The 19,608-nt window shown below is 63.5% G+C and overlaps 2 protein-coding genes and 1 long non-coding RNA gene across 5 annotated transcripts; 2 read left to right on the top strand and 1 right to left on the bottom strand.

The window, feature by feature from the left end:
* Positions 1-3,437: 3,437 nt before the first annotated feature.
* Positions 3,438-17,083, top strand: SEMA4C (semaphorin 4C). Of its 2 annotated transcripts, XM_085208488.1 has the most exons (14): positions 3,438-3,567; positions 5,216-5,364; positions 5,470-5,532; positions 5,643-5,741; positions 7,036-7,132; positions 7,222-7,338; positions 9,561-9,712; positions 11,880-12,055; positions 12,127-12,271; positions 13,920-14,142; positions 14,213-14,328; positions 14,400-14,557; positions 14,650-14,720; positions 15,683-17,079. In XM_085208488.1, exons 1-14 carry the CDS (start codon positions 3,459-3,461, stop codon positions 16,501-16,503), a joined length of 2,496 nt encoding a protein of 831 aa, XP_085064614.1. In that variant the 5' UTR covers positions 3,438-3,458; the 3' UTR covers positions 16,504-17,079. The 2 variants fall into 2 exon arrangements, with proteins under 2 accessions (XP_085064614.1, XP_085064615.1); XM_085208489.1 differs by lacking the exons at positions 11,880-12,055; positions 12,127-12,271 and having other exon boundaries at positions 15,683-17,083.
* A 45-nt stretch (positions 17,084-17,128) lies between these two features.
* On the bottom strand, positions 17,129-19,563 carry LOC146542842 (uncharacterized). Its single transcript, XR_014879572.1, has 2 exons — positions 19,191-19,563; positions 17,129-18,781 (listed from the first exon to the last, which is right to left on the bottom strand). It is a non-coding gene; the product is annotated as an uncharacterized LOC146542842 (long non-coding RNA).
* On the top strand, positions 17,478-18,813 carry ANKRD39 (ankyrin repeat domain 39). Of its 2 annotated transcripts, XM_085208492.1 has the most exons (4): positions 17,478-18,039; positions 18,115-18,218; positions 18,298-18,501; positions 18,595-18,813. In XM_085208492.1, the coding sequence occupies exons 1-4, from the start codon at positions 17,478-17,480 to the stop codon at positions 18,730-18,732; spliced, it is 1,008 nt and encodes a 335-aa protein (XP_085064618.1). In that variant the 3' UTR covers positions 18,733-18,813. The 2 variants fall into 2 exon arrangements, with proteins under 2 accessions (XP_085064618.1, XP_085064617.1); XM_085208491.1 differs by having other exon boundaries at positions 18,098-18,501.
* Positions 19,564-19,608: the final 45 nt, after the last annotated feature.

The following is a 19,608-nucleotide window of genomic DNA, read 5'->3' as shown; positions in this document are numbered from 1 at the left end:
TGCCTGGGTCTCGTTCAGTGGGGTCAGGCAGTGAGATGGAGAATCCTATAGGGGTGGGGAGTTCTGATAGCGATAGGGAACCAAATGGGGATGGAGAACCTTGTGGGGAAACGCCGTAGTGTTTGGAAACCTAATGGGGGTGGATGGGGAACTCCAGTAGTGGTAGGAAATGCAATGGGGATGGATGGAGACCCGTATAGGGATGGGGAGCCCCAGTAGTGTTAGGAAACCCAAAGGGGATGGGCAGGGGAATCCCAGTGATGGTAGGAAACTCAATGGGGATGGATGGGAAACCCCCACAGTGATAGGAAACCCAATAGGGTGGAATGGGGAGCCTTTACAGGGATTGGGGAACCCCAAAGTGTTTGGAAACCCAATGGGTGAGGGATGGGAGCCCTATAGAGATGGGGAAACCCCACAGTGATAGGAAACCCAGTGGGGATGGAGAACCCTTATAGGGTAGGGAACCCCAGTAGTGTTTGGAAACCCAATGGGGAGCGGATGGAGAACCCTTATGGAGATGGGGAACCCCAGTAGTAATAGGAAACCCAATGGAGATGGATGGGGAACCCTACAAGTATGGAGAACCCCCATAGTGTTTGGAAACCCAATGGGGATGGATGGGGAACCCTACAGGGATGGAGAACCCCCATAGTGTTTGGAAACCCAATGGGGATGGATGGGGAACCCTACAGGGATGGAGAACCCTGGTAGGGGCGGGGAACCCCCGTAGTGCTTGGAGCCCCAACGGGGACGGATGGGAGCCCTATGGGGCCGGGACGCCCCCTTGGGAGGCACACGGCGACTTATGGGGAGGCGGCCCCGCGGTGGGGATGTGACAATGGGTTCGGGCACCCACACGGGCTCCCCCCGATCCCCCTCGCGCTGGGGGTCTCCGCCCCGGTCCGTCCGACCCCCCCGTGACGTCAGGGGGGCGGGGCCGAGCGGAGCCGCGCGGCGCGCACCCGCCGCCGCCCCGAGAGCCTCCGCCGTCGCCTCCCCCCCACCCCCTCCCGGCCCCGCCGCGCCCCGAGGTAAGTTACCCCCCGCCCCTCCCCCACGACCCCCCCGGCTCTCGGCCCCCCCCCGGCGCCCGCCCCGCCCGGTATTGTTGTGGCGGAGCGGCGGGGGCGGCCGCTTTGTTCTCCCGGTAACGGCGGCGCTGCCCGCGGACCCCCCCGCTCCCGTTTCCCCCCGCCTCCCCGCCATCCCGGTGCCGTCGGTCCGGGCCCCCCCAGCGGTGCCGCCCCTCGCCCTCCGCTGCGTCCCCCGGGGTGCGGTGCCGTGGGGATGCGCGGTGTTTTGGGGGGGGGGTGGGGGGTGGGCTCAGCCCGGCTCTGGGCCCCCCCGGCCGTCCCCATGGCGCGGTGACACCGAACGCAGCGCCCGCGGCACCGGGTCGTGGTACCACGGTACCAACCCCGGTATACGGAGCCCCAGCCGTGGCCCTATAGCTGTGACCCCCCCGGCTGTAGCCGTGGTGCTCTGGGTGTGCCCACAGCACCCCAATTACACCCATGGCACCCCAATGGCACCCATGGCACCCCAATTATACCCACAGCACCCCAATTATACCCATGGCACCCCAATTATACCCATGGCACCCCAATGGCACCCATGGCACCCCAGTTATACCCATAGCACCCCAATGGCACCCATAGCACCCCAGTTATACCCATAGAACCCCAGTTATGTCCATGGCACCCCAGTGGCACCCATGGCACCCCAAATATATCCATAGCACCCCAATGGCACCCATAGCACCCCAATTATATCCATAGTATCCCAGTTATACCCATGGCACCCCAACAGCACCCATAGCTCCCCAGTTATAGCCATAGCCCCCCAGTGGCACCCATAGCACCCCAATTATACCCATAGCAGCCAACTATACCCATGGCACCCCAATGGCACCCATAGCACCCCACTTATACTCATAGCACCCCAATGGCACCCATGGCACCCCACTTATACCCATAGCACCCCAACAGCATCCATGGCACCCCAGTTATACCCGTGGCACCCCAACAGCATCCATAGCACCCAACGACACCCATAGCACCCCAATGGCACCCATGGCACCCCTACTGCAGCCTGACACCCCAAAGGCACCCATGGTACCCCTCTTATACCCATAGCACCCCGATTATACCCATAGCACCCCAACAGCACCCATGGCACCCCAGTTATGCCCATGGCACCCCAACTATACCTATAGCACCCCAACAGCACCCATAGCACCCAAGGAACCCCAGTTATACCCATGGCACCCCAACAGCACCCCAACAGCACCCACAGCACCCTAACTGCACCCATAGCACCCCAACAGCACCCACGGCACCCCAGCCCCACTCTTAGCCCTTTACCCATCCCTGTGCCCCCCCCATGAGCCCCTTTCCACACCCATGACCCCCCCTGCTGCATCCTTGTGCTTGTGGCACCCTGACCCCACTCCTGCCCGTGGGTCCGTGCCGGTGCCACCCTGACCCTACACGTGGTGTCAGATCCGTGCCCACGTTGCCCCATACGCGCCCACAATCCCTTATCTGTCGCACCCATCCGTGCCCACGGCGCCCTGACCCCACACCCGGCTGTGGGTCCGTGCCGCCCTGACCCCACTCTTAGCACCAGATCCAAACCTGCCCTGCCCTCCCCACGCCTGTTGCACCCCAGCTGTGCCACCCTGACCCCCCCCCACTTATCCCCACATCCATGCCATTCTGTGCCCCCCCCCTCAACCCGTACCCACAGCACCCCATAGCGATGCTGCCTCATCCGGGGCATCCCCCGTTTCCCACGCCCGCGGGGGGCCCCTTCCCGGCCCCCCCACCCTCCCGGAAGCCCTTCCCAGCCCCCCCCCCGCTTCCTGCTTCCCACCCCCCCCAGCCCCTCCGCGGGCAGAACAATTCCCAGCCGCATCCTGCCCCACTGGGCGGGGGGCAGAGGGGCACCCCCAGGGCACTGAGCCCACGGGGGGGGACAAGGGGGGGCACCGAGGCCATTCCAGGGGTGGGGAGGAAGAGGAAGGGCCCGTTTCCTCCTGCATGGCCCCCCCCGGACCCACCGGGATGCGTCAGGGTGGGGGCAGTGACCACAGGGATGGAACTCTGGGGGGGGGAAGGGGGGGCAGCGATGATTTCATGATTTCACCCACTTGTGGGGCGCCCCAAAACAAGCAGGGGGTGTCCGCTACGGGGGCTGCCGTGGCTCTGCAGCCCTATAGGGCTCACGGAGGTTTGGAATGATGTCCCCCCCCCAGCCCCTCGGGCCCCGTGCCCCCCCCCTCGTGACACCCAGCCCTCAATGCCTGCCTTGTGCCCGCACCACCCGCGTGACGCCGCCCGTGGGTGACGCCCCATAGCCCTGACGAGGGTTGGGCGACCTCCCCCTCACCCCCCCCACCGTTCCCATTGTCCCCAGGCCGCCCCCCTCTCCCCCCCCCCCCCCGTCTCGGTGCCATGGCCCCCCTCCTGCTGCTGGCCATCGCCTGGCTGCTGCCGCCGGTCCCCAGCAGCACCCCGGGGTCCTCATGGAGTGCAGTGCCCCGAAAAACCGTCCCCTATGCGGGTAAGTACTGTGTCCCCCCCCGGCCGGGTCCCCTTTGTCCCACCCCCTGCCCCCATCCTTGTGCCACCACCCCGAGACCCCCAGCCCTTGGGGTCCCCTGTGCCACCCTGCACCCCTTTGCTGCTCCTCGTTCCCACGTGGTGGCACAGCCCCCCTCCCCCCCCTTTCCTGTGCCACACCCCTTCCCAAGACCCCCGACCCGGGCACCAATGTCCCCACACACTGTGCCCCGTGTGCCGTACTTGTGTCCCCTTCACTTTGCCATGCCCCCAGACCCCCACCCCTGTGCCATGTCCCCTGACCCGAGCTGTGCCCCAAGACCCCTGTCCCCTATCCCCATACTGTGCCTGTGCCCCAAGACCCCCCCATCCTCACACTGTGCCCCATGTCCCCCTGTGCCATGCCCATGTCCCCCCCCGTCCCCACACTGTGCCCTGTGTCCCCATGTCCCCCCCATCCCCACACTGTGCCCTATGTCCCCACATCTCCCCCTGTGCCACCTCCATGCCCCCCCCATCCCCACACTGTGCTCTGTCCCCATGCCCCCCCCATGTCACCCCATGTCCCAAACCCCCATCCTCACACTGTGCCCTATGTCCCCATGCCCCCCCCATGTCACCCCATGTCCCAAACCCCCATCCCCACACTGTGCCCTATGTCCCCATGTCCCAAACCCCCATTTCCACACTGCCCTATGTCCCCATGCCCCCCCATCCCCACACTGTGCCCTATGTCCCCATGTCCCCCCCATCCCCACACTGTGCCCTATGTCCTCATGCCCCCCCCATCCCCACACTCTGCCCTATGTCCCCACGTCCCCCCCTGTGCCATACCCATGTCCCCCCATCCCCACACTGTACCCTACATCCCCGTGTCCCCCCCCATCTCCACACTGCATCCTATGACCCCATGTCCCCCCCGTCCCCACACTGTGCCCTACATCCCCATGTCCCCCCCACCCCTACACTGTGCCCTATGTCCCCACATCCCCCCCGTGCCATACCCATGTCCCCCCCATCCCCACACTGTGCCCTACATCCCCATGCCCCCTATGTCCCCCCCATCCCCACACTGTGCCCTATGTCCCCATGCCCCCCCCAATCCCCACATCCCCACAGTGTCCTATGACCCCATGTCCCCTCCATCCTCACACTGTGCCCTCCATCCCCATGCCCCCCCCGTCCCCATGTCCCCCCCGTCCCCACACTGTGCCCTCCATCCCCATGCCCCCCCATCCCCATGTCCCCCCGTCCCCACACTGTGCCCTATGTCCCCATGCCCCCCCATGCCACACCCTGTCCCCCCACACTGCCCCCATCCCAGCGCTCTGCCCACGCCCCATTCCCACCCCAACACCCCATCTCCTTCCCCAGGCCCTGCTCTCAATGGGCCCTTTTTACCACTGGGGGTGGCCGGGGGGGGGGAGGGGGGGCTCAGCATCCCACCAAAGGCCGCAGTGTTCCCAGCACCACCACAACCACAAAGATCCCTTTGTTTTTTGAGGGGGGGGGAGGTGTTTCAGCCCAGCCCCGAGGTGCCAGCAGCGCCCACCCCGGGGGGCTGAGAGCAGGGACAGCGGGTGGCGTGACGCCGATGTCCCCACTTTGTGTGTTGTTGTCCCCCTCCTCCCCCCCCCCCCTCGTTGCAGAGCTGCGGGACGCGGCGCGGCGCTTCTCGCGGGGGGGGGTCTCACATTATGTCACGCTGACGCTGGATGAGGCCGAAGCTCTGCTCTACGTGGGCGCCCGTGAGGCAGTCTTTGCCCTCAGCACCGGCACCGTGGAGCTGAAAGCGGCGGTGAGACCCCCACCGTGGGGGGGGGGGGCACGCTTTGGGGTCAAGCTTTTGCCTCACCCCCTTTCCCCCCCCCCTTTTGCCCCCTTTTCCCTTCCCCGCCTTCAGATCTCCTGGGAAGCCCCCGTGGAGAAGAAAGCGGAGTGCATCCAGAAGGGCAAAAACAACCAGGTGTGGGTCTGGGGGTGCTGAGGGGGCTATAGGGAATGTGGGGTGCCTCCCCCCCCCTCATTGACCACATCTTTTCTGCCCCCCTCCCTCTCCCCCCTGGCCCCCCCAAGACCGACTGCTTCAACTACGTGCGCTTCCTGCAGAGCTACAACAGCTCCCACCTGTACGCCTGCGGCACCTACGCCTTCCAGCCCAAGTGTGCCTACATTGTGAGTGCAGCCCCCTCCCCAAAGCCCCCCCCCCAAAACCCCAGGATATGGCACACAGCGTCGCTGCGCCCAGGAGGGACATCTGGGGGTGTCCAGGTGCCCATGTGGGGGTGTCCCTGTCCCTTGGAGCATCATTTGGGGGTGTCCCTGACCCCAAGAGTGTCGCCTGGGGGTGGTTGTGTCCTTTGGAGCATCATTTGGGGGTGTCCTCATCCCCAGGAGCATCATTTGGGGGTGTCCCTGTGCCCTTTTGGGGTGTCCCCATCCCCAGGAGCATCATTTGGGGGTGTCCCTGTGCCCTTTTGGGGTGTCCCCATCCCCAGGAGCATCATTTGGGGGTGTCCCTGTGCCCTTTTGGGGTGTCCTCATCCCCAGGAGCATCATTTGGGGGGGTGTCCCTGTGCCCTTTTGGGGTGTCCCCATCCCCAGGGGCATCATTTGGGGGGGTGTCCCTGTGCCCTTTTGGGGTGTCCCCATCCCCAGGGGCATCATTTGGGGGTGTCCCTGTGCCCATTTAGGGTGTCCCCATCCCCAGGGGCATCATTTGGGGCTGTCCCTGTGCCCAGAAGGGCCATCAGAGAGTATCTACATGCCACTTTTGGGGTGTCCCCATCCCCAGGACCATCATTTGGGGGTGTCCCTGTGCCCTTTTGGGGTGTCCCCATCCCCATGAGCATCATTTGGGGCTGTCCCTGTGCCTTTTTAGGGTATCCCCATCCCCATGAGCATCATTTGGGGGTCTCCCTGAGGCCAAGCAAGACATCTGGGGGTGTCCTTGTGCCCATCTGGGGGTGCCCCTGTTCCCAGGAGCATCATTTGGGGGCGTCCTTGGCCCCATGAACATCATCCAGGGGTGTCCCTTTCCCAAGGGCATCATTTGGGGGAGTCCCTGTCCCTAGAAGGGACATCTTGGGGTGCCTGCATGCCATTTGTTGTGTCCCCATCCCCATGAGCATCATCTGGGGGTCTCCCTGTACCCCAGGGGACATCTGGAGGTGTCCACCTACCCAATCGGGGTACTCCCATCCCCAGAAATGTCATTTGGGGGTGTCCTTGTACCCATTTAGGGCCGTCCCTGGCCCCAGGAGCATCATTTGGGGGTGTCCCTGTGCCCAAGAGGGACATCTGGAGGTGCCCATGTAGCCATTCAAGCTGTCCCTGTCCCCAGGAGCATCACTCAGGGCTGTCCCCATCCCCTGGAGGGTGACCCAGGAGTGTCCCTGTCCCCATCCCGGGGTTGTCTGGGTGTGGGGCGGGCCGGGCCGTGGGTCTGAACCCACACTGTGCCCTACAGGAGCTGTCTGGTTTCACCCTGGACCACGTGGCTTTTGAGGACGGGAAGGGCAAATGTCCCTACGACCCCACCAAGGGCCACACCGGCCTCATTGTGGGTAGGTGACACCGCCGTCCCCTGGGTGACATCAGGGCCGGGCAGCCCGGCCCTACGGCTGCCCCTAACGGCCTCATCCCGACCCTACAGATGGAGAGCTGTACTCCGCCACCTTCAACAACTTCCTGGGCACTGAGCCCGTCATCCTGCGAAACCTGGGGCCGCATTACTCCATGAAGACTGAGTACCTGACCTCCTGGCTGAACGGTGCTGGGGCGGGGGGCACGGGGATGTGGGGCACGGGGATGTGGGGCACGGGGACGTGGGATATGGGAGCATGGGGATATGGGGACATGGGGGCATTGGGAAATGGAAATATGGGGGTGTGGGGGTATATGGAGACATGGGAACACGGAAATATGGGGATATGGGGGCATAGGGATATGGAAATATGGGGATATGGGGGCATGGGGAAATGGAAATATGGGGATATGGGGGCATGGGGAAATGGAAATATGGGGGTGTGGGGGCATGTGGAGACATGGGAACACGGAAATATGGGGATATGGGGGCATATGGAGACATGGGAACATGGAAATATGGGGATATGGGGGCATAGGGATATGGAAATATGGGGATATGGGGGCATAGGGATATGGAAATATGGGGATATGGGGGCATGGGGAAATGGAAATATGGGGGTGTGGGGGCATGTGGAGACATGGGAACACGGAAATATGGGGATATGGGGGCATTGGAATATGGAAATATGGGGATATGGGGGCAAATGGAGACATGGGAACATGGAAATATGGGGATATGGGGGCATATGGAGACATGGGAACATGGAAATATGGGGATTTGGGGGCATTGGGATATGGAAATATGGGGATATGGGGGCACAAGGGCATGAGGATGGGGGATATGGGGACATGGGAACATGGAAATATGGGGATATGGGGGCATAGGGATATGGAAATATGGGGGTGTGGGGATATGGGGGCATGGGAAAATGGAAATATGGGGATATGGGGGCATATGGAGACATGGGAACATGGAAATAGGGGGTATGGGAGCATGGGGATGGGGGCACGGGGATATGGGAGCATGGGGAAATGGAAATATGGGGCTATGGGGGCAGAAGAGCATGGGAATGGGGGATATGGGGACACGGGAACATGGAAATATGGGGGTGTGGGGATATGGGAATATGGGGATATGGGGGCACAAGGGCATGGGGATGGGGGCATATGGAGACATGGGAACATGGAAATATGGGGATATGGGGGCACAGAGATGGGGGATATGGGAGCGTGGGAGCATGGGGAAATGGAAATATGGGGCTATGGGGGCACAAGGGTATGGGAATGGGGGATATGGGGACATGGGAACATGGAAATATGGGGACATAGGGATATGGAAATATGGGGTGTGGGGATATGGGAACATAGGAACATGGAAATATGGGCATATGGGGACACAACATAGGGATGGGGGGATGTGGGGGCATGGAGATATGGGGTTATGGGGATATGGGAACACGGGGATATGGAAATATGGGGATATGGAGGCGGAAGGAAATGGGGATGGGGGGATATAGGGGCACAGGGATATGGGGGCATGGGGATATGGGGGCGGGAGGATGTAGGGACATGGGGATATGAGGGCATGGAGATATGGGGGCACAAGGACACAGGGATGCAGGGGTGTGGGGACATGAGGACAGGGGACACAGGGATATGGGGACACGGGGATACGGGCATATGGGGACGCGGGGTCATGGGGACACAGGGATCCGGGGACAGAAGGACGTATGGATATGGGGGCACAAGGACACGTGGATGTGGGGCTATGGGGACACAGGGATCCGGGGACAGAAGGACGTAGGGATATGGGGGCACAAGGACACGTGGACGTGGGGCTATGGGGACACAGGGATACGGGGACAGAAGGACGTAGGGATATGGGGGCACAAGGACACGTGGACGTGGGGCTATGGGGACACAGGGATACGGGGACAGAAGGACGTAGGGATATGGGGGCACAAGGACACGTGGACGTGGGGCTATGGGGACACAGGGATACGGGGACAGAGGGACGTAGGGATATGGGGGCACAAGGACACGTGGACGTGGGGCTATGGGGACACAGGGATCCGGGGACAGAGGGATGTAGGGATATGGGGGCACAAGGACACGTGGATGTGGGGCTATGGGGACACAGGGATCCGGGGACAGAGGGATGTAGGGATATGGGGGCACAAGGACACGTGGATGTGGGGCTATGGGGACACAGGGATCCGGGGACAGAAGGACGTAGGGATATGGGGGCACAAGGACACGTGGACGTGGGGCTATGGGGACACAGGGATACGGGGACAGAGGGACGTAGGGATATGGGGGCACAAGGACACGTGGATGTGGGGCTATGGGGACACAGGGATACGGGGCCGCCCCGCACGATCCTACTGTCCCCATCTGTCCCCACAGAGCCCCACTTTGTGGCCTCAGCCTACATACAGGAGAGCGCAGGCAGCAGCACCGGGGACGACGACAAGGTTTACTTCTTCTTCAGTGAGAGGGCGGTGGAGTACGACTGCTATGCTGAGCAGGTGGTGGCACGGGTGGCACGGGTGTGCAAGGTATGGGGTGGCCCTACAAGGGGGCTGAGGGGTGTGGGGTGGTCCTATAAGGGGTCTGAGAGATGTGGGGTGGTCCTATAGGGGGTGGGGGTCTGTGAGGTACAGGGTGGTCCTATAAGGAGCCTGAGAGGTGTGGGGTGGTCCTATAGGGAGTGGGGGTCTGTGAGGTACAGGGTGGTCCTATAAGGAGCCTGAGAGGTGTGGGGTGGTCCTATAGGGAGTGGGGGTCTGTGAGGTACAGGGTGGCCCTATAAGGGGTCTGAGGGGTGTGGGGTGGTCCTATAGGGGGTGGGGGTCTGTGAGGTACAGGGTGGTCCTATAAGGGGTCTGAGGGGTGTGGGGTGGTCCTATAGGGGGTGGGGGTCTGTGAGGTACAGGGTGGTCCTATAAGGGGTCTGAGAGGTGTGGGGTGGTCCTATAGGGGGTGGGGGTCTGTGAGGTACAGGGTGGTCCTATAAGGGGTCTGAGGGGTGTGGGGTGGTCCTATAGGGGGTGGGGGTCTGTGAGGTACAGGGTGGCCCTATAAGGGGTCTGAGAGGTGTGGGGTGGTCCTGTAAGGGGTCTGAGAGGTGTGGGGTGGCCCTACAGGGGTCTGTGAGGTATGGGGTGGCCCTACAGGGGTCTGTGAGGTGTGGGGTGGCCCTACAGGGACCTGTGAGGTATGTGATGGCCTTACAGGGACCTGTGAGGTATGGGGTGGCCCTACAGGGGTCTGTAGGGTATGGGGTGGCCCTATAAGGGGTCTGTAAGGTATGGGGCGGCCCTGTAGGAGGTGGGGGTTTGTGAGGTACAGGGTGGCCCTATAAGGAGTCTGAGAGGTGTGGAGTGGTCCTATAGGGGGTGGGGGTCTGTGAGGTACAGGGTGGCCCTATAGGGGTCCTGTAGGGTCTGGGGTGGTCCTATAAGGGGTCTGAGAGTTGTGGGGTGGTCCTGTAAGGAAATGGGGGTCTGTGAGGTACAGCGTGATCCTATAAGAGGTCTGAGAGGTGTGGGGTGGTCCTATAGGGGGTGGGGGTCTGTGAGGTACAGGGTGGCCCTATAAGGAGCCTGAGAGGTGTGGGGAGGTCCTATAGGGAGTGGGGGTCTGTGAGGTACAGGGTGGCCCTACAGGGGTCTGTAGGATATGGGGTGACCTTACAGGGGTCTATAGGGTACGGGGTGGCCCTATAGGGGTCTGTGAGGTACAAGGTGGCCCTATAAGGAGCCTGAGAGGTGTGGAGTGGTCCTATAGGGGGTGGGGGTCTGTGAGGTACAGGGTGGCCCTATAGGGGTCCTGTAGGGTCTGGGGTGGTCCTATAAGGGGTCTGAGAGTTGTGGGGTGGTCCTGTAAGGAAATGGGGGTCTGTGAGGTACAGGGTGATCCTATAAGAGGTCTGAGAGGTGTGGGGTGGTCCTGTATGGGGTCTGAGAGGTGTGGGGTGGTGCTAAGGGGGTGGGGGTCTGTGAGGTGCAGGGTGGCCCTATAAGGGGTCTGAGAGTTGTGGGGTGGTTCTATAGGGAGTGGGGGTCTGTGAGGTACAGGTTGGCCCTACAGGGGTCTGTAGGATATGGGGTCACCCCACAGGGGATTATAGGGTACAGGGTAGCCCTACAGGGACCTGTGAGGTATGGGGTGGCCCTACAGGGGTCTGTGAGGTATGGGGTGGCCCTACGGGGGTCTGTAGGGTACGGGGTGGCCCTACAGGGGTCTGTGAGGTACAGGGTGGCCCTACAGGGACCTGTGAGGTATGGGGTGGCCCTACAGGGACCTGTGAGGTATGGGGTGGCCCTACAGGAGTCTGTAGGGTATGGGGTGGCCCTACAGAGGTCTGTGAGGTACGGGGTGGCCCTACAGGGACCTGTGAGGTATGGGGTGGCCCTACAGGGGTCTGTGAGGTATGGGGTGGCCCTACAGGGACCTGTGAGGTATGGGGTGGCCCTAAAGGGGTCTGTGAGATATGAGGTGGCCCTACAGGAGTCTGTAGGGTATGGGGTGGCCCTACAGAGGTCTGTGAGGTACGGGGTGGCCCTACAGGGACCTGTGAGGTATGGGGTGGCCCTACAGGGTTCTGTGAGGTACAGGGTGGCCCTACAGGGACCTGTGAGGTATGGGGTGGCCCTGTAGGGGTCTGTAGGGTACGGGGTGGCCCCGTAGGGGTGGCGGGGTCTCAGTGCTGCTCACATGCAGGGCGACGTCGGCGGCGCCCGCACGCTGCAGAAGAAATGGACGACGTTCCTGAAGGCGCGACTGCTCTGCTCTGCTCCGGAGCAGCAGCTGCACTTCAACCGGCTGCAGGCCGTGTTCACCCTGCCTGGTGCCAGCTGGCAGGAAACGGCCTTCTTTGGGGTCTTCCAGGCTCGGTGGTGAGCACATATCCTGTGGAATTTGGGGGGTCTCCAGGCTCGGGACCCCGCTGACGGGTCTGTCTGTGCAGGGGGGACGTGGATGTGTCGGCCGTGTGCCGCTACCACATCCTGGAGGTGAAGAAGGCTTTTGAGGGTCCCTATAAGGAGTATCGGGAGCAGGCACAGAAATGGGGGCGGTATTCGGATGAGGTGCCGAGCCCACGGCCTGGGGCGGTGAGTGATGGGGGGTGGGGGTGGGATTTGGGGACATGGGGCACGGGGGTGTGAGGGTATGGGGATATGGGGTATGGGGATATGGGATATGGGGCACGGGGGTGAGAGGGTATGGGGATATGGGGATATGGGATATGGAGATATGGGATATGGGGCAAGGGGGTGAGAGGGTATGGGGATATGGGGTATGGGGATATGGGATATGGGGCACGGGGTGTGAGGATATGGGGATATGGGGCACGGGGGTGTGAGGGTATGGGGATATGGGGACATAGATATGGGGATATGGGATATGGGGCACGGGGGTGTGAGGGTATGGGGATATGGGGCACAGGGATGTGAGGATATGGGGATTTGGGGCACAGGGGTGTGAGGGTATGGGGATATGGGGATATGGGGACATGGGGCACAGGGATGTGAGGGTATGGGGATATGGGATATGGGATATGGGGCACGGGGTGTGAGGATATGGGGATATGGGGATATGGGGATATGGGGCACGGGGGTGAGAGGGTATGGGGATATGGGAATTTGGGGATATGGGGCAAAGGGATGTGAGGGTATGGGGATATGAGGCACGGGGGTGTGAGGGTATGGGGATATGGGGATTTGGGGACATGGGGCACAGGGGTGAGAGGGTATGGGGATATGGGGACATGGGGCACAGGGATGTGAGGATATGGGGATATGGGGCATGGGGATGTGAGGGTATGGGGATTTGGGGCACAGGGGTGTGAGGGTATGGGGATATGGGGATTTGGGGATATGGGGCAAAGGGATGTGAGGGTATGGGGATAGGGGATTTGGGGCACGGGGGTGTGAGGTTTGGGGATTTGGGGCACGGGGGTTTGAGGGTATGGGAGATGGAGAGATGAGGATATTGGAGATGGGGATATGGGGACATAAGATATGGGATGTGGGGATGTGGAAAATCCCCAGCCCAGCCCGCTGTGGCCAATGCCCACATCATTCAGTGCCACATCTCCATGGTTCCAAATGACCCCGCTGCCTCCGTGGGACACGGGGATGTGGGGACATGGGGACATGAGGAAATGGGGACAGGGGGACATGGAGACATGGGGACATGAGGAAATGGGGACAGGGGGATATGGAGACATGGGGACATGAGGAAATGGGGACGGGGACATGGAGACATGGGGACATGAGGAAATGGGGACAGGGGGACATGGAGACATGGGGACACAGGGATGTGGGGACATGGGGACACAGGGATGTAGGGACATGGGGACATGAAGAAATGGGGACATGGAGACACTGGGACACAGGGATGTGGGGCCATGGGGACGTGGAGACATGGGAACGCAGGATGTAGGGCCATGGGGAAATGGGGACATGGAGACACTGGGACACCGGGATGTGGGGCCATGGAGACATGGGGACGCAGAGATATAGGGACATGGGGACAGAGGGATGTGGGGCCACAGGGCCATGGGGAAATGGGGACATGGAGACACTGGGACAGAGGGATGTGGGGCCATGGAGACATGGGGACACAGAGGTATAGAGACATGGGGACAGAGGGATGTGGGGCCACAGGGCCATGGGGAAATGGGGCCATGGAGACACTGGGACAGAGGGATGTGGGGCCGCGGGGCCGCAGGTATCTGACTGCGCTGTTTGCCCACAGTGCATCACCGACTGGCACCGGCAGAACGGCTTCCCCAGCTCGCTGGCACTGCCTGACAACACACTGAACTTCGCCAAGAAGCACCCGCTGATGGATGAACCCGTCCTGCCGCAGCGTGGCCGCCCGCTGCTGCTCAAGAAGGACTCCAACTTCACCCAGCTGGTGGTGGACCGCGTGGCAGGGCTGGACGGGGCCGTCTACGAGGTGCTCTTTGTGGGCACAGGTAGGGTGAGAGGGGTGCAGAGCTGGGTGCCGAGGTGGGGACGGCGTTCGCCGCATGCCATGCCTCGCAGGTGACGGCTGGGTGCACAAGGCGCTGAATTTGGGCTCCCACGTTCATCTGGTGGAGGAGCTGCAGGTCTTCGAGCCGGCGCAGCCCGTGGAGAGCCTGGTGCTGGCGGGGCGGAAGGTGAGAGCGGCGGCAGCGGTGGGCTCCGAGTCCCAGGGGCGTCCCCTCAGCGCCCGTCTCTGTGCTTGCAGAAGCTGCTGTTTGCTGGCTCACGGCTCCAGGTGGCCCAGCTGCCCGTGGCCGACTGCGGCCGCTACCAGTCCTGTGCTGACTGCGTCCTGGCGCGGGATCCGTACTGCGCGTGGAGCCGCAACGGCAGCCGCTGCGTGCGTTCCGATGGCCTCAACGGGTAAGGAGGTGTCCCTGGGGTTCTGTGCTGTGCTGCGGAGCCTTCCTCACCTTTTCTTCTTCTTCCTCCTCCTCCTCCTCCTCGTCCTGCAGGTCTCACCTGGTGCAGGACGTGCTGGGCTCCGACACGCGCGCCTGTGCCATGCCGCTGGTGGGCACACAAGGTGAGAGGGGACGTGGGGGTGTGGTGAGAGGTGGCGCAGTGGGGGAACCCAACTGTCCTTGGGAAGTGACGCGTGGGGGCACCCAGCTCCATGATAGGTGACACGGTGGGGAGACCCCAGCTCCATGATAGGTGACACGGTGGGGAGATCCCAGCTCCATGATAGGTGACACGGTGGGGAGACCCCAGCTCCACCCGTGGGAGGTGGCATGGGAGGGACGGCCCAGCTCCATCCATGGGAAGTGGCACAGGGAGGACACCCCGATGCTGTGGGAGTGGCGTGGTGGGGAAACCCCAACTCCATCCATGGGAGGTGGCACACGGGGGCACCCAACTCCATGGGAGGTGGCATGGTGAGGACACCCAACTCTATAGGAGGTGGAAAGGTGGGGACACCCTAGCTCCATCCATGGGAAATGGCACGGTGGGGAAACCCAACTCCATGACAAATGACAGAGGGGACGTCCCTTCTCCATCCATGGGAAATGGCACATGGGAGACTCCCAACTCCTTGGGAGGTGACGTGGTGGGGAGACCCCAACTCCATCCGTGGGAAATGGCGCACGGAGGACACCCCAGCTCCATGGGAGGTGGCGCATGGGGGCACCCAACTCCACGATAGATGATGTAGAGGGGACATCCCAGCTCCATCCATGGGAAATGGCACACGGGAGACTCCCAACTCCTTGGGAGGTGACACGCTGGGGACACCCAACTCCATCCATCCATCCACGGGAGGTGACACGGTGGGGACACCCCATCCCCATCCACGGGAAATGGCAGATGGGAGACTCCCCAGCTCCACGGGCGGTGGCGTGGTGGGGAAACCCCGACTCCATCCATCCATCCACGGGACAGCGGAAACCCCCCAGTTCCACCCATGGAGGTGGCACACGGGGACACCCATCCATCCATGGGAGGTGACACACTGGGGACACGCCTGCCTCCATCCCTTCCCCACAGGTGCCATCACCCCCAAGAACGTGACGGTGGCAGCAGGCACCGACCTGGTCCTGACCTGCCGCCTGGGTTCCAACCTGGCTCAGGCTCTGTGGACCTTCGAAGGCCGCGCTCTGCCGGCCCAACAGGCGCTGGTTCTGCACGACGGCCACCTCCGCGCCCTGGTGGTGCCGGGTGCCGGGGCGCAGCACAGCGGGACGTACCGCTGCGTGGCGGAGGAGCGCGGCGCCCGGCTGGGCGGGGAGGCGTACCGGGTGGCCGTGCTGCCCGGAGCACCGCAGGAGACGCGGGCGCCGCTGGAAAGCGCCGGGCTGGCGTGGGTCGTGGCCGTTTGTCTGGGCGCGGCGTGCTTGGTGCTGCTGCTGGCCGTGCTGTCGCTTTGGAGGAGGCTGCGCGAGGAGCTGGGGAAGGGCGCAAAGGCCATCGAGAGCACCTTGGTGTACCCCATCGAGCTGCCCAAGGAGCCGCACAGCCCGCGCTTCGTGCCCAGCGCCGCTTCGGATTCGGACGAGAAGCTGTGGGACCCGTCCAGCTATTACTGCTCGGACGGCTCGCTCAAGATCGTGCCGGGTCACGCCGTGTGCCGCAACGGCGGCCCGCCCGGTGCAGCTTCGCCGCCGGCCGCCATCCCCGGGCAGCCGCTGCATTCTCCCACCCGCATCCACCTGGGTCCTCTGCGCGGCTCCTCTTCCAACGGCTACATCCGTCTGGCGCTGGGTGCCGAGGAGCGGCCGCCGTGCGCCGAGCTGGCCGAGGAGCTGCGCCGAAAGCTGCAGCAGCGTCAGCCCCTGCCCGACTCCAACCCCGAGGAGTCTTCGGTCTGAGCCGCCCGACGCGTGGCTGCACCTACCTCAGGGACATCGCGACGGGATTTGGGCGCCGCGTCCCTCCTTGGGCACCGCGACCACCTTCGGGACCGCGGCTGGGGACGGAGCCCGGGAACGTCACTGCCATGGGGACTGAGCCCAGGAATGTCACTGCCATTGGGACCGCGTCCGGAAACGTCGCCCGCTTTTGGGGACTGAGCTTTGGGATGGAGCCCAGGGATCGTCGTGGGCTGCGGGGACTGCGGTTGGGATCTGTCGCCCGTCTTGGGGACGCTGGGGTCGCGTCCCACCTCGGGGACAGCCCTGAGTGCTGGGGCTGTGCCAGGGACCCTCACCTGCCCCGGGTCCACATCCCAGGCCTGGCCGTGGGGACGCAGCCCTGGGCACTGGGGCCCCTCTGGGGACCCCTCGTTCTGGCCCAAGTCCCACCTCCCCCCCAGCCCCAACCCCAACCCCCTGCCCCCTCCATCCCCACGAGCCCTTTTTGGGCCAATTCCCATCGTTTTTTCTCCCTGAGAACTTTTGTACCACCCCCCCTGTACATACCCCCCCCCCCCCGCCGCCCCCTGCACGCTGCCCCTTTTGTATGCCTCTCCCCACCTCCCAACCCCCCCCAGTGTAATTTATTTGTTACCGAAATATATTTATTTGCTGTAAGCACGTGGGGTATTTCTATATTCATAATAAAAAGGAGAAAAAAAATGCACATCCCCCCAGCCCCCCCAGGGCTGAGCTCACGGAAAGGGCTGCGCTCGGGGCTATAAAAGGGCTTCGCGGCGCCGTTCCCAAGGGGGGGGGCAGGGAGAGCCTCGGGCTGTGTGTGTTTTGGGGGGGGAGGGGGGAAGGGCTGACGGGAAGGCCGGAAGCGGCCTCGGGGTCCCGGCGGGGCCGTGGGAAGCGGGGCGGGGGGATCCCCGGGGAGAGGGGGGGGCACGCAGCGTGGGCAGCGCCGCGGGGTGGGGAGGGTGCGCATGCGCCGTGGTGATCGGCTGCCCCTCGGCTCCTCTCGTTCCCACTCGACATCTTTCAATCCTACTCGGCTCCCTTCGGCCACCCATCGGCTTCCTTCGTTCCCCCTCGGTCACCCCTCGGCTCCTTTCGTTCCCACTCGGCTCCCTTCGGTTCCTTCCGTTTCCCCTCGACTCATCTCGTTCTCTCTCGGCTCCCTCCGGCTCTCCTTCGACTCCGCCCGTTCCCATTCGGCCGATCTCGGTTCCTCTCGTTCCGACTCGGCTCCCTTTAGCTGCCCCTCGGCTCCTTTCGATTCTCCTCTGCTCCTTTCGTTCCCACTCGGCTCCCTTCGCCTGCCCCTCGGCTCTTTTCGTTTCCCTTCGTCTCATTTCGTTCTCTCTCGGCTCCCTTCGGCTCCCCCTCGACTCCGCCCGTTCCCATTCGGCCGATCTCGGCTCCCTTCGGCTCTCCGTGCCCCGCTGATGGCGGCGGGCCGCCGCTCACCGCCGGGGCCGTGCTGCCCGCCGCGGGTGGCGGTGCCCAGCGTGCACCAGAGCCTGCCCGAGATGGACTTCGAGCGGGGTGCGCGCCTCGGGGTGGGGGGGGGGAAGGGAACTGAGGGCACCGGACCCTTCTCTAGCCTCCCGTCGCCCGCAGGGATCTGGGCAGCGGCGCGGGACGGGGACGAAGCTCGGGTGCTGCAACTGCTGGAACGGCGCGGGGAGCCCAGCCAGCCCGACCTGGCGGGGTACACCGCCCTGGTACGGGATACGCGAAGTAGCGGGAGGGCAGCGGGAGACCGTGAGCCCCCCGAGCTCACCGCTCCCCACCACCCCGCAGCACTACGCCAGCCGCAACGGGCACCTGGGGGTGTGCCGCCTGCTGCTGCAGCGCGGTGCTCACTGCAACGCCCGCACGCCCGGCGGGGCCACCGCCCTGCACCGCGCCAGCTACTGCGGGCACGTGGCCGTGGCGCGGCTCCTGCTGGCTCACGGCGCTGACCCCGCCGCCGCCGACGGGGACGGCCGCACCAGCCTGCATAAGGTGCGTGGTGGCAGCGAGGGGACGGTCCGCCCCTGATGGGACGGTCCGCCTTACCGTGGTGTTGGTGGCATCCCCACGGTGGGTCGCACGCAGGCGGCGGAGCGCGGCCACCGGGAGCTCTGCGTCCTCCTGCTGCAGAACAGCCCTGCCTTGCTGGCTGCTCGTGATGCTAAAGGACGGCGGCCCCGCGACACGGCCGACCCCGCGGTGTGGGATCTGCTGGACGGATGAAGGGAGGCAGCGAGGACACCGCGGATGGAGGCAGAGGGAAACGGCCCCGCTGGGAAAAAAAAGCAAAGCTCTGGGCCTGAATGCTGCGTCCGCCTCTTTGTCAATGCGCCTGGGGGGGCGCGGGTCACTATGGGGGTGGCAAAAGGATGACAGTAGTGTCAAGGGTGGGGGACAGCGGTGGCCCAGAGTGCCACTGCACAACCTGGGGAGGGAGTGGGGCGGGAACCTCAATTTTTGTGCTGCCGGGACAGACCAGTGCTCCTCCAGCAGCGCGTATTGCTTCAGAAAAATAAAGAACTCAACAAAAAGCCCCAAAGACCGAGCAATGGGTCGGCAGCGCTGTGCTGATAGAAGAAAGGCAGCACGACGTCCCCACGGGGAGCAGCGGGAGGGTGAGGGAGCGCAGTGCCGACGGAAGGAACGCCGCGGGGAGCCGCCGAGGCCTCGCTCTGCCTCACCCGCTCCGCTCTGCCGGGCGCGGCCTGGTCTCGCCTGCAGGAAGGAACGATAAAGCGCGGCTGTTGAGCACGTCGGCCCCTCACTCCTCCCTCGGTGCCGCTCCACGTGTACCGTCCCGGCCCGCAGAACAGCACCGACAGAATAAAGACAATACCGGACCGCCCGCCGAGCGCTGCACCTTTATACACAACTGTGTCGCCTCCCGCCCAGCACCGCCACTTCCGCTTCCGCCGGCCGTCGCCATGGAAACACTGGAACTCAGCACCCGTCCCACCTCTTTCTTCACCTTCCCCATCAATCGCCAGCCGTTTTGCTAGCTGTCCTCGTTACAGCCAATCGGCGGGCTCGCTGCCTCAGGCCTCGCAACCAATCGGCGACCGCCACCCCCTCACCAGCGCGGCGCTGTAAACAACAGCT

The sequence above is a fragment of the Meleagris gallopavo genome, chromosome 24 (genome assembly GCF_905368555.1).
Source record: "Meleagris gallopavo chromosome 24, MGAL_WU_HG_1.1, whole genome shotgun sequence".
Lineage (NCBI taxonomy): Eukaryota > Metazoa > Chordata > Aves > Galliformes > Phasianidae > Meleagris > Meleagris gallopavo.
The sequence above is the reverse complement of the archived record's forward strand: the minus strand, read 5'-3'. Positions and strand labels throughout refer to the sequence as shown.